The 14,855-nt window shown below is 33.0% G+C and overlaps 1 protein-coding gene across 1 annotated transcript in view; it reads left to right on the top strand.

The window, feature by feature from the left end:
- Positions 1–14,338, top strand: part of LOC149375790 (protein unc-80 homolog) — a 350,738-nt gene extending 336,400 nt beyond the window's left edge. Inside the window, exons 3-4 of the mRNA XM_089596538.1 lie at positions 14,108–14,134; positions 14,240–14,338. Of these exons, the coding sequence (XP_089452664.1) occupies positions 14,108–14,134; positions 14,240–14,338 (126 nt within the window). The remainder of the gene's footprint in view (positions 1–14,107; positions 14,135–14,239) is intronic.
- Positions 14,339–14,855: the final 517 nt, after the last annotated feature.

Below are 14,855 nucleotides of genomic sequence, written 5' to 3'. Positions count from 1 at the left end.
CAAAGAAACCAATCGTAAGGGGTCTTGGGACCCCTGACAGAAGCAACGCTGCCTCATATGTGAGGCAGCAAAACATTATTCGACATTTATTGTAGCAATAATGTCTGTAAAAACACACGTACATGTACATGCCAAAGCATACACAAGCGCCCACACATGAACCCCGTCACATATATTTCTGGGACAAATAGCTAACAATTTAATGTCAAATATGTAAGTATACATTGTCTGCTAAAAGAAAATAAATAATAATAAAATAAAAGATTACTTAAATTGAGAAAAATAAGCAAAATAAATATATATATAAAAAAATAGTATCTATTTGAGCGGAGTAAAGCCGTATATATAAAGTATAGACACAATTAGTATGAATGTATATTTTAACATCAACAGATAAATAATAAAAAAAATTGGTCAGTCTTGTAAAAATAACTACAGAGTACGGTTGGCGCTGTTGAGAGTACTTTGGCTCTTTCTTGATCCGCATATTGACTGCTTCTAAAAAAGTTTTCGTCCGTTACAAAGATAAATTTATTTTTTTAGCAAAATATTTGATTCAAAAGTTGTACAGCTAATAATAATTTAATTTTTTTGTGCAACTGTTTTTTTTTCAAGTGACGATTTAACGATTTAATCGATAAAAATATTTTTAAAATAGCCAAAAAGTGGTTTAACACCATTTTATTATTAAACAGCACGCCTTGAGACAAAACATTCAATACAAAAATAGCACACTGACCACCTAATTTCTTATGAACCAGAAAATCATATTTGATCCAAGGAAAATAGTAATTTAACAAATAATCATTAAAGGTTAAAGAAAAAAAAATAGAAATTTACAGTTACAAAAATTTGTTTTTCAGCTAAGCTTCTTACGTGGGGCCCTTGTGAGAATAAAAAAGGGAAATTTTTTTTTTTGCCTCCTTTGTTCTTGTTTGTCCCTTCACCACCACATCTCCTCTTGACAACGAGTAGTATAGTTTAGTGTAAATCATGCATGCATGCAGTGTTGCACGCACGATTTCGCTTTTTCTCTCTCTCTCTCGCTCTCTCTTTCCTTCTCTCTTCCTTTCTCTCTCTCTTTCTTGCTCTCTCTCTCTTTCTATTAACTGTATATATGTAAAGATACGGTTAGTATATGTAATGTATGTATGCAGCGAGAACAGAAAAGCGCTGTGGTGCAGACGACTAGGCATCTAATTAACACGTGAGGGTCCTGGATTAAAATCTCAGATGATGTACTGAAATTTTTTTCTTAGAATACCAATATCACTGTTTCCTAATTATTAGCAGATAATAATATGTGAAATATAAAAAGAAGAATTATGATAAATCAAGTGACGTCACTAAACTGATGAAGTGAAAGTTGTTCCGATAAATAGTTTGAAGAACATGTGTAACCGTATGAAGCGTTATTTAATGGCATGAAAATTTAAAAGTAAAATCAAATGAGAAATACTCTCGGTTAAGTAGGACGTTTGAAAAATCATTAGGATGGGCTTAGATGGAGTTTTAGAGTCTGCCAGGCTTACATTAAAGCTCATAAGAGAGAGAGAGAGAGAGAGAGAGTTTCATCAACTAACCAAGTTTAACTTCTCTCTCATTTAAGTAAGTTTCAATGTTAAAAAAATATTCAATGACAGCCACAATAATGAGTTTTTTTGTTTATAATACGCAAAAGCTCATGCGATAAATGCTTAGAAACATAAAAAAAAGATACTTAAAAACGTTTCAAATAACTTTTTTTTTTGTTATCACGTGCGTTGACTCCACACCATTGTCAGAAGTGCTCTGCATTTAAATGTTAAAGGACACGTAAAGACACTGCTGCTTAGTGCCACCAGCAGTGGCACTTCTTTGTGTAAAGGACCAAAGCCACGTAGGATATTATTCAAGAATTATCGGAAAACTTTTTGTAGCCTTACTCGCTCTCACATGCATAACTCTCTTGATCAGAGCTGTGCTGCAGCTTTCTCACTTTTACAAACTTATTGAAGCTACCCTTTCTTCTATGGGTCCTGAGACCCATAATTTTTTTTTCGTTCAAGAAAAACTTTCTTCGTTTTAGGAAAACACTTAATTTATAGTATACCAACAAAATACTTATTGGTTTATCAAAGCACGTCTAAATTCAATACAAAAATTACTTTATTTTATAGAGTTAATTCTTTAATTTCACCTCATACTTTTGAAGAAATTTAACCTTCAATGAAAAAAAAACAGTTTTAAAACATTGAAAATGTTTTGCATTCGGTTATAAAATTTCATTTGTTTTTAAATTTAAAAAATCTTAGTTTTTACACAAAATAATAACTAGGTTTGTGATTTTAAAAAAAATTTCGATTAAACTAACTGCAAGAATGGTCTTATCAATGAAGCCTAATTTAGTTCTGCACAATAAATTTTTTTTGGTTACTGAAGTAGATTATATAAAAAAAATATTTGATTTGCAAGAAATGTAATTATGACTAACGGATAATTTTTTTAGATTCAGTTCACAGTCTTGGTTTGTAAAACTGTTTGGATTTTGTTAAAAAAAATATTTTTTATTTAAACAAAGTATATTTCAATTGAAAAAAATTAACAAATTTAAATAAAGTAAATGTATTAATATAATAAAGTATTTAGGGGAGTACGCATGTGATCTAAAGATAAATTTTTCGAGTACAACTGGTTCTTTGTTTACCAGAAAAAAGAAATTTTTACTGAAACAAATATTTTTTTTTTTGCAAAAAGTAATTTTTAATAGCTGATACAAATAATCTCGTTTTTTGAAGACTTTATCTTAAAACAATTGAACAATATCGAAAAGAATTTATTCCATAGTAAAAAACGTTTGTTTTGAATAAATCTATTAATATTTCATTTTTTTGCAAAAAAAAAAAATTAATTTGAATCAACAAAAGAAAAAATGATTTTTTTAAAGAAATGCTTAAATCTAAAGATATTGGAAATTTATAACCGAAAAAATAACGTTTTTTATTTGTGTATAGTTGGTTTACTAAGACAATCAATTTGTTAAAAAAAAAAAATTACATAAATCCAAACAATTATTTCTTAATTTACTTGACAGGTTGTACGTGCAACAAAATAAAACTTTTTATTGAACTACATAAATATTCCGTACTTTAACAAATTATATCACTTAACTGATAGTGTTAAACCTTAGTAAAAGAAATGCTGATGTAAACAGAAAATGTTTTGGTCCAGTGAGCTAAAGAAAAATTCTTTATATAAAAAACTTCACTTTTGTCTAATGCATTTATAATTTTGTTAATGTTAATGGCATTGAATAATTAATTTGTTTTGGAGAAATATTATGTTAATTAGAAAAAATAGGTTTTGGAATAAGGTAACCAATTTTTTTGGAAAAGGAATTTATTTAATTTGTTTTAAAGAAAGTCTAATAATTCACAAAAAATATATTATAGTTCAATGGAACCAATTAATATATTTTTATGAGCCTGATTAATGATTACTATGTACATGTTTAAAGAAATGTTACACGGACGTAAGAAAACTATTTTTAAATTAATTAACAGTTTTTTTACTAGAGTTGTTATAACGATTAGGTAGAATTATGAATTCTATTAACTTCTTGGTAAACAATATTTTACATTTAAAACAAAGTATATTTTCTTATGCAAACAAGAAGTATCTTAAGACTAATTGAATGAAAGTAGTAAAGCTGAAAAAAGAATCTTGTAGGTAAGTATAAAAAAACTTTGCGTAGTCTACGTAAAATGTTTTGAAATTATTATTCGTTTAAGTACACTTTTTTCTTCGTATTGGAGAGTCTTTTTTTTTTTAATTTATGCACATTTGCAGGTAGAGTTTCGCAATATGTCATAATATTTATCTTAAAAAGTATTTTATAGCATTAGTTTGATGACACAATGTATGTCTGCATACGTAAACCAATCAAATTTAACAAAAATCTGTTATAAAATCATTAAGTAGCAAAAAGTGACAAGACATTTAAGTGCATCGAAGAATTTTCTTCTTAGGTATATTATGTATAATTGTTGAATATTTTTTTCGTCCATACCATCAAATTTTCAAAAAGTGGTCTACCTTATTGATCCATTTTGATAGTTTTTTATCTTGATTAGGAATTAATTACATCCAAGCAAATAAATACAATAATTTTAAATGGCGTTTTATCTCGTGAGACAAAACTTAAGAAATATAATGATGAGACACATGTTTTGCAGACCACATGCATAACGAAAATCTTCTATAATTGATTAAAAATGTAAAAAAAAAATTTTCTAAGCCTTTCACAAACGTTAGCTCATTTTTAACTGATAAATATTTTAAATATAAAAGAGAAAACAAAGTTTATTGACAACACGCTTGTAAATTTTGGAAAGAAATAAATAAATTCTCCCAAATGATTGGATGGTGATACCATCTGATTAATCTTTGTTGATGTAATACAAATTTTGTATTGAGATCTAGTTCTGCGCATCTATTGAAAGTGTTTAACATAGTGACGGCTGCATACATAAGGGCAGTAAAAGAGTATACAATCAAAATATAAAATAAAGACCAAGACATAGCATTATTCCATAAAATTATTATTAACGTTGACGCTCAGTATGTAGGTTCGATGTAAGAAGCTTGGAGATAGCAAGACTTTCTTATTTGTAGTAAAAGTCATACAGTTAATAAACTCAGCAGATTAGCTTTTTTTTATCTCAATAACAAACCAAAACTTGTATTCTAAGAAAATAGCTTTAAAATTGTTATAACAAATTATAAAGCACAGTAAACAGCCAAGCTTAAGTTTAATAAACATGATGACTTGGCAAAATTTATAAAGGATGTGAGCATTTTAAAATACTACTTTATAAATAATCATTTAAAAATTAGGATAAAAAAAAAGTAATAAAAAATACTGCAATAGGTGGATTAAAACAGCGTTTTTTTAAAATCAACGTTGTTTTTCCAAAAATCATAAGAACATTTTTTTTTATTAATAAGACATTAATGAACAGGTTTAACATTACTCAAGAAAATTAGAACATAAAAAAAATGATTAATAAAACGTTTCGTTATACTGCATCTGCAATAAGTTTAATAGATGGTGATAGAAAAATAGATGACATTTTTGAATACGCTATCACTGTTTTATTTCCCTTTCATTTAGGATAATTTTGTAATTGGTTTTTAAATTTAGAAAAAGCTTAACATAAATAAAAATGTGAGAAGTACAAAGAACTTTCAGTAAGGAATGGGCTTATAATACTATAACAATTTAATTTCTTGCTCTTCTACATAACTACTAAAATTGAGAATTAGAAGATACGTCTTGTAAGGGTTTTATAACACCAACACCAAAAAAAAAAAAAATAAAAAATCATCTTGATACTAAAATACGTTTAAGTAAAGACATGTTAAACTAACTGTATATGATTGTAAATAAGAACCATTTAAAAAATATTTAATACTATTTGTAAACCAAAGACGATATTTTTTTTCAAAGCTGGTTTGGGAGGGGCAAAACAATATTATTTATGTAAAACGTTATTTGATTATTTTATTTCTCTGATTAGAAAAAAATCCGTAGATGGCATGGACTAGCAGAAGGTCAATAATGCTTTCAAAAGAAATGACAAATCATAGAGCTTCTTAACTTCCTATGGATCTTAATAATTAACAGACTGCCTTTTTAGAATTCGAGCCAGATACAAGAAAATTAAGGTGGCTCCAGTGGCCTCAATGTTAAAATTATAAATAACCCAACCGAGGTTAATAAAATTGAATTATATTCTTTGAATTTCCATCTTTCTATTCGTATAAAAAAAAATTAAGGTTGACGGTGAAAATTGTAAGAAATCATGCTTACAAAATCGTAGTTTTATGACAGGTTGGATAGGAAATGCAAGCTTACGCGATTTACAACCTACTGCTGCACTTATATAAATAACCCATAAGGTGTAAAAAACATACTATCTTGTATATATTATTACGCAGTTTTCTATGACATGAGAAAAGTGTCTTGTTATCGAACAAAATCTTTAAATAATCGGAGAATAAGTATACAGTTGCGAGTGCAAGTCAGCTCTCAGCTGTCTGCATTCTGCAGAGTACATATATATAGGTATAACTACTCTTGAACTTAGGAGCGTACCATAACAGTTCATCAATTAGGGCACCATAAAACTTTTTTGTTTTTTTATATTAACTCACTAAAGTAACAGATAAAATGTAGAATATGGCGTACAACAGTCTCTACGATAATTTTATACCATATTTTGAAGAAAATAATGATTAATTTTTAGTCTCCCCATTTGATACGGCACTAGGCGCTGGAGCCACCTTAAGGGAAGTTAATTTAATACCTTAGGATTAGGCTTCATTACTTAAAAAACATTATTGGAAATAGTAGACGAAACATAAGAAGATTTATAATATACTGAAAAATATTTTGAAAATAACTTTACTATTGTAGGAGGTGATTTTTTTCGAACTCTACCAGAAATAAAGAAAGGTCCCAGACGAATTATAATAAATCAAACAATTGAATCTTTCATTTTATGAAACTCGTTTTAAATTTCAAAATTTGAAAACAATATTTTCCTTATCGATTCTAGATTAGTTAACTTATCATCGAAAGTTGGAAAAGGGCAAAAAAGCCTGTAACAAAACGTGAAATTAGATAATAAATAATGTATGTTCTAAAAATTTTTCTGAATCCATCATTGTTTAACAAAAATTAATCTTACATTTTATAAAGAGTAGACTTGTTGTTAAGAAGATAAAATTTTCAGAGAATTAAGTGGAAGACCAGAAATTCACTATAGAATAGAAGACCTAACTTATAAAGAAGTTGATAAGTCAGACGACCATATTTATATGAATTTTTTTGTGGAAATATTGCACGTAATTCATGAAGGATGACTACCTCATGAACTCAATCTAAGAAAGTCATTCAATGGTGATGTTACCTAACAGTTAAAGTAAAACAGATGAACTGTGTAATGTTACATGTTTAAGAATAGTATAATATAGAGCGAGAAATAATAATTAAAGAAAAAGTTAAAAACAGTGTTTTTATTCCAAAATTACTTTAAAGACAGAAAATTTTTCTTAATTACGTTTTCTTTTGTATCATAAGCAATTTTCAACCGTTGTGGCATTTGCTAGCATAATAGACAAATGTTAAAGGACAATTTTTAGTAGTGTGGGTTAATTTATAAGAAAAACATTTATTCTCTCATAAAATAGTAAAAAAAAAATTGTTTCGCATAAAAAAATACAAACATAGAAAATATTGTTTGGAAAGAAATTTCTACATATTTAAGGAAATTTATTTTATCATATATATAAATTAATTGACAATATAAATAGCAATAAGTTAAACCTCATTTTATAAATTTTCATTATTCTATCCTTTGATGATAATACGCAACATGATACAGTTTTTTATGATAATAATTTTTGATTAAGGAAATTTAAACTTAGATGTTTTAAAATAAGTGATAGCTAATTTTCGTAACAAAATTTGTTGTGATAATATATAATGGCTATGTAATATAGTAATGGAGTTATGGTTATAGTATTTTTTTAAAATGTTCAATGAATTTTATTATTATAAATACTTCAAACTCAAGTTGTAAAAACAAATATTAATTTTATGATTTGTAAAATTAAGGCACATTAGTAAATATTTTATAGTAATACACGTAAACGTCGAGGAAACAGGTTAAAAAAGGACAAGTTCTTTAAATTAGAACAAACAACTTATTGATAAGTATAAATTTCTTAGTGCACTCAATTTTTTCTTTTTTAAACGATCGTTATGAAAAAATGTAACACTCAATATTCATCACATATATTTATGAGACATGAAACAATTACATATACAAATAACAACGTGTGAAGGTGAGATACCGTCAAACCAGCACCAGCTAGAGCATCGTAGGCTAAGACTGGTAGGAAAAGACGGAAAAGAGGAAAAAGGGGTATATGGCTTAGGTAGACTAGGGCAGGGGGGAAGGAGGAGAGCGAGAGAAAAGCGACGACATGGTAGATTAGCTTAGCCCTGCGAGCGCACGTGAAGCGTTTTAGTTTTTACGTCAGAAGCAATTTTTGAAGTTTTTTCTGTGGTGTATTTGTGACTGCGTTTTTGCTGGGTCGGACGTCTTTTTGTCTGACAACCTGGGTGATCAAAATGCTGTGCTTGTTGCTGCTGTATAAGCAAGTACTCCTGGAGTGCACGAGCCCCGTCTATTGGGCACCTACTTGTTAGGCATGTGCTTCGTGAGAGATCGAAGACTTCTCCAGCCAGGAGGTCAAGCCAGGATCAATGTCAAAGACTACAGCTGATGACCACTGCCAGTAGGGACAATAACTGCCCTCAACATGTATGCCTTACAACTCCTGCCCAAGCGAGAGAGTCCAGCACCACAGCAACAGTGAGTACTGGTCTCAAGGTGACTGTTTGATTGTAAAGAGCAGTGGCCCTCGTTTAGTACGCGTGGTCTGCCCGTGTCGTGAATTTACGCCACGAGCAGCTTAAACAATCGCCCTCGTCAAGCTACCGACAGACAGCACTCTATTATTAAGATCAATAATAAAGAATCACTTAAAGTACGTATTACCTCTATTCAGGTCTATTATTAATATTTACGTTCCCTAATTAACTGTAAATCTCATCAACTTTTTTTAGGGTCATGTAACGTTAAGTTATCTTGCCAACAAAAACATTTTTCAACTATCTCCGGCCACTATTAAACTAAGTCAATCATTCACTGGCAGACGTCACAAGCAAAGAGTTTTACTGCAAAGCTAGATGATAACCCAACTATCAATAACCCTGAAATACCCTCTCCACTCTAAGCATTTAACTAGGAATCATTGATATTCTACAAGGTCTGCGATGGAGGAACCAACAGTAGGCAAGTTTCTAATAGGAAAGCACCACGAACTATTCTCTTTACCTTAGATTAACAATGACTGAGCCCTGCCAAAAAAACAGGTGGATTAGAAACCAATGACTTTGGCATCATACGAACTTTGGATGTCAAGAAACTAATGCAGAACATTTATAAAGATTTAAGCAGCAGCGTTAAATTTAACGAATGAAGAATCCATTCAATAATAGATTGGTTTTTCATAATAACTTAGGGAACAGTTACTTAAGACTTTTAGATTTTTAAATAGAAAAAATAATGTATATAAACTTCGTCAATAAAAAATAGAGAGTTTCATCTTTAGGACTTTGTTCCTCTGTTAACAAAATTGTGGAAATTAAAAAGAAAAAATTTTATAATTATGTATTTTTTGTCAGATTTACATCTTTACAGTTTTAATTTTAAATAAATAAGTGACCCTTTAAGTGTCAACAATTATTTTATTATGTCAGGAAAGCACTGTCTTTTCAGCATTATTGTATTTTTTTCTACTTCTTACAGCTTATATTTTGACCAAATAAACTGCATAGCTTCTAAACTTAATTTTATTAAGCAGTTGTTTTTTACTCTAAGAATTGACAAGAATAGGTGCAAGACTTTAAACTAAAAATATTTAACATCACGTGTCAACATACTAAGGTGTTTCATTCAGTGAGTCTAGGGTGGAGCAAGTATTTTGCGCATAATCGTTGTGCACAAAAATTGGTTCTTAAATTATGCAAAAGCCAATAAATGACGTACACGGAACACTTTATTACGAACTTCCTGTGTGAAGAACGTGGGTTTTTTTTTTCTTTTTTCTTGTTTGATGGAGTGGGGAGGAGAAAATCTTCATAGACACCCCAGCTAATTCGATTATAGTGTCAAATTCATCCGGTGTACCAACGGACTAAAAACTAACCTCCTCATATGGGACAGATCCGTGAGTACCACTCTTCTAGAAGACAAAAAGGCATAAGAGAAAAAAAAAAGGAAAGTAACGGAGAATTTTGGAGGCCAGCTCGCTCTTAATGGGATGAGAGGAGAAGCAGTAACGCATCTGGGTGAAGCTTAAATCTTGGCTTGTGCTGGAATAGAGTTAGAGAAGCTTAAATTTGGTGTTATTGTGTGTGTGTGTGTACATGTGTGAGTCCACTAAGTATTGTGTACTTGAAAGCGTCCTTGTAATTAGTGTAAGTGTTGTATAGGGTTGAAGCCGTAAAGGATATGGCGGAAAGAAGGGTGCTCCTGACGGAAGCGTACAGATTGAAGTCACAGTAATTCGGCGAGATTATGGAGATGTTACCAATGAAAACAAAAGGGATTGAAGACCTAAAGTGTTTTAGGGGTCCTCGGGGTCTCGTGCGAGAGCACATGGACATCGTATGAGGTCGAAGTGCCTGAGTTGGAGGCTCGCGAGTGTGGCGATGGTGGAGTTTGAATGGTCTGTAATGCAGGCACGAGTTTTTGACGCAAGAACAGGAGCTGCTCGAATGGAAGAGACAATGTTTAACTCCTTGATAATCTAGGTATTCCTTAAATAACACAAAATACCCAGGACCAACCTCAGTATCTTAATGAAAGGGCCTTGGATATCCTTTAGTCAGTTTTCTTTTGCAGCGCCCCACGTTGATATCGCGTAGGTGCTTATGCTCTTGATGATGGCGTTGAAGGTATGCAGCTTGGTCTTCTAGGAGACTGCTTTGTTGCTAAATGAGGGCATAACTTGCACAAAGGCTCCGTATGCCTTGCCACAAGCGCTGTTAATGTGCTGAACGTACGTGAGTCAACGGTCTAACGTCACATCAAGGTTTTTGGTGAAGTAGCTCCAGTCCATTTCTACTCCATTGATTTTTATCTTGTGCAATTTGTTCCTTAGATTTTTCCAGGAGACGAGAGTGGCTATAGTCTTTGCCTCATTTACGACCAGTTTCCAAAGACTGTACTAGTTATGAAGAGTGGCAATATGCTCGTTTAGAAAGGTGGTGCACCAAGAATGTTGTTTTGACGTGCCGCTTACCACGATGTCCTCTGCATAGACGTACGTGTTGATGTCTTCGCACTGGGGCAGGTCATGACAAAATATGTTTAAAAGTGTGGGTGAGAATTTGAAGCCTTAAGGGACTCCAGAGGTTATTGGGCAAGGGTTGGACAGGGAGTCACCTATCTTAACGTTAATTAATCTGTCTAAGAGGTAGGATTTCATGTTCATGTTCGTGTGATAGTTTTTCAGCGCTAAGGTTGGGGGAGCATTGATTTTGCAGCGAATCTGCGAAGAATTCTGCTTTGTCCCAATCTAGTGAGTAGAGTTTACCCCCTTATTAAAAGGGGGGTGGAAGGCCGTTTGTGACGAAGTTTTTTTAAGACCTTCCAAGCACTTCTTGGATTGGACACTGCCTTGGCTATGAAATTGTTAAATTCCTTGTTTCGCAATTCGAAGACATAGGATTAGACTTTTCTTTCAAGGAAGCTAAGGTGAATTTTTAGTTCAGGGACTCTCTGTTTTTGCTACAGTTTCTGGACTTTTTTTTTCTCCTTGATAAGATGCAAGAGATCGCAGAAGTGTTTAAGTGTGTATTGGGGAGCTGTAGTTGTTTTGGTGGCGTCTTGTATGCACCTGTTAAGTTTGTCTGTGAATTCGTCAACTGATATGTCAAGTACCATTTCGGACCTGATGGGACGACAGTTAAATGGGAAGAATTCGAGGTTATACGTGAGGCTGATCCAGTCCATGCTACTGGTGGTAACGGGTATGGTGAGAAGGGATCTAAGAATCTTTAAGTAGACGTGGTTATGGTTGCAAGGAAGGTCTGAGAATGTTCGTGGTTCTGTAGGGATGGTTAAGTTTTTTATCAGGAATATGTCTAAGATGTCTGGGTCTTGGTCTGGTGAGCTAGGATAGTGAGTTGGGTCACTCGAAATCTTAATGTTAACTTTGAGGTTCCTCAAGTGTTTGAAGAGAGAACAACCTTCAGGATCTTTGTAATCACATCCCCTTGACTTGTGCTTGGCGTTTAAGTCACCAGCAGCGATCGTAGAGATGTGGGAGCCAAACAGCAAGGTTATGTATTGGAGGTTTGAATGATCTGTTAGAGGAAAGTAGTAGGAGATGATTTTAATAAAGGCAGATGAAGTGGTCTGTACTTTAACTCTGACTACTTCACAGTTGGCATCGTCCGTACTTATAACTTAATGGCAGAATCTCTTGCAAACAAGGGTAGCCACGCCACCATGGGATTTTCTGCGTCTGTCACGTCTGTGTACAGTGGAATTTGGAATGTAGAGAATTTTTGTGTTGTCTAGGTGTGTTTCTGTAATGCATGCAATGTCAATGTCTTTTGTCTGAAGTATGTGTATAAGTTCAGTCGTTTTGTGTGTGATGCTGTTCACGTTCGAGTTAAGTAGCATAAAGTCTCTGTCCTGCGTGCTGTTGTTCTCTTGCCCTCGAGACTGAACACTCTTTGGACGAGGTTAGTCAACAGGGTCACTATTAAGTGGAGGATTGTCTAGGTGGTAGGGAGTTTATTAAGCAGAGAAGTCAGGGGTTGAGATTCTGTTCAGTGTTGGGAGGATGCCACATTTGCGTATGACATCCTCGGGTGAATAGTAATCGAGCCTTGGGCTGTTGTCTGAAGGGTGGATTTCACAAAAGGGAGAGGAGAGGCAGTTTATTTCTTGGGAGCGTGAGCTCCTTTTTGGTAAATCTGTTGATATCCCTGGTAGAATGCAAGGTGCTCGCCATCGCAGTTTGCATAGTGAGGGGTGACTTGGTCCTTGCCCTTGTCAGGGCAGGTTGCAGTGACGTGAATGAAGTTGCAGTAGGCTGCCGTTTGATTAAACTTTTGGTAGCGATGGCACTGGGGAATGTCGTTTGGCTTACGCTTCTGTTTCCACTCTGACAAAAGTGCCCCTAAGAGAACTGAGGTTGTAGATGTCGTGAGATTTGTCATCTGACGCATCTAGGTATACGATGACCAGGGACCAGGTCCAATCGCCCTTCGTCATGCGATAGACATGACGAGTGGAATGTACTTTTGTCTGGACCATGTTCAGAATTTTGGGCTCCGTGTAGCCGATATTGGCTTTACGGATAACAACTATCATTTCACGGTCCTCGTGACGCTGATGGGTGGTAAACTTGACCTTTTTCTCATTAAGGTCGTAGATGATACGTCAAAAGCTGTCGACGTTCTTTGGATACACGTGCGTGCCTTAAGAGGTGGTGATGATGCCACGGACTGGAATATGTTCCGTGGTTAGGGCTTTATTCGTCTTAGGCCAAAGTTTTTGATCCAAGATTGTGATAAGTGGTGGTGCCTTCTCTTTAGTAATACCAGCAGTCCCCCCTGATTTGTGCTGCGTTTGATCCTGTAGGTGACCGTTGAATGCGTTTTTTCCGCTCTGGGAAGAGCTTAGTAGTGAAGGCAGGATTGAAGATTTTTCTGTTTTCATGTCAAAGAGTTATGCGAAAGTATTGATCATAATAACCTTAAATTGTGGTTTATCTACTGTTTTGCTTGTGTGCCCTTTCGAAGGGCCAGCCATGCGGGCCACCCCTTAAGGTGGCGTGTACGTGGGTATAATATTTAACCAAAACATAGTCACAAGGCGCGACTAAGTCGTAGTTATCGGAAGAGAGCAGAGGTAGCCCTGAAAAGGGCCGTAGAGAGAACTCAAGTCTAAGTAAGAGCGATGCGTTACGGGCGTGCGCAGAAAGCGTGCGTTCGGTACGAGCGTTCGAGTGAGACTGGAAAACGTGGGGATTATGGGCGTAAAAAAACGATAAGGGGGGCCTTACTAGGCAATTAAAAATTATCTTATGACATGCAATAACTAAAACTTAAATGTCAAGTACAAGAATTGTATTGTTCTGTAAAAAATATTAAAAAATTATGTTATCATGAATATATTAGAAATCGCCTCAAATCTACTGGATATTCTAAAAATCTAAGGAGGGCCAGAAAATAAAAGTTGTAGTCAAGGTGTAATGAGAAGTACGAAATATGATGCATTAAAAAGAAACGTTATAATAAGTCGAAATATGCTGTATATAGTAAGGAGAAAACAAAATACTATAATAACTAAGGATATAATAGTGTGGTGAAGGTCTTAAGAGATTTATTAAAACTGTTTTACAATGTTTATGTGTCATTTGTACTTTCTCAAAATATTTCTGCTATTACATATTCTTTCTTTTTTATTTTCAGTTTTGCCAACATGCTCCTGGACATCATGTGAGTCAATAATTTTATGCTAGTATAAAAATGTTTTCTGTAATATAATGTTTTATATTTTTAATTATAAAATCATTTTATAATATCCAAATAATATTTTTGCAGGAAATGAAGGAAGCTTGTACAGTAAGTCAATTCATAACTATTTTTTACCCTTGCATTTATAATATTCAATTTTTGAAAATTCCAAGCTGTTTTACATAGCTTTGTTCAATATTCGGTAGTCTCTAAAGTAGTGAAAAATATATTTTTCTAAAAAGAAAACTTTATTAATTTAATAATTGTAACCTTAAAACTAAGCTACACTGGGTATACTATTTCGCATTCGATTATACATTTTATCTCATTTGCATCAGTGTGTATGAGAGTGCAATTTGAAAATATCTGAGTATTTTAACGAACTTCTAAAAGTTAATCAAACGGAGCGTCGTTGTAATTTTTTTTTTTTAATGGCTCAGAAGAAATTAAAAATAAGAAGAAATTTTTAAGAGGATAACATTTTTTTCTCTGCAATGAATAGCTAGGTTCACCTATGAAGTACTTAAATATTCGTAGCAACAACCTCTTTCGTAGTTCTTAAGTAACTACATGCCTTGTTAAAAAAGTAAGTATTGATTTTATTTATCTTCTACTTTTAATATAACAGCTAGAATTTACGTCAAACCAATAAGTCTTAGAACAGTAATGCATTTTATAAGTGCCGTATATTAAATAACTCGTA

This window comes from Copidosoma floridanum, unplaced genomic scaffold (genome assembly GCF_036245765.1).
Source record: "Copidosoma floridanum isolate Cflo_tuat_1 unplaced genomic scaffold, Cflo_Japanese_pri ptg000004l, whole genome shotgun sequence".
NCBI lineage: Eukaryota > Metazoa > Arthropoda > Insecta > Hymenoptera > Encyrtidae > Copidosoma > Copidosoma floridanum.
This window is presented reverse-complemented; position numbering and strand designations above follow the sequence as displayed.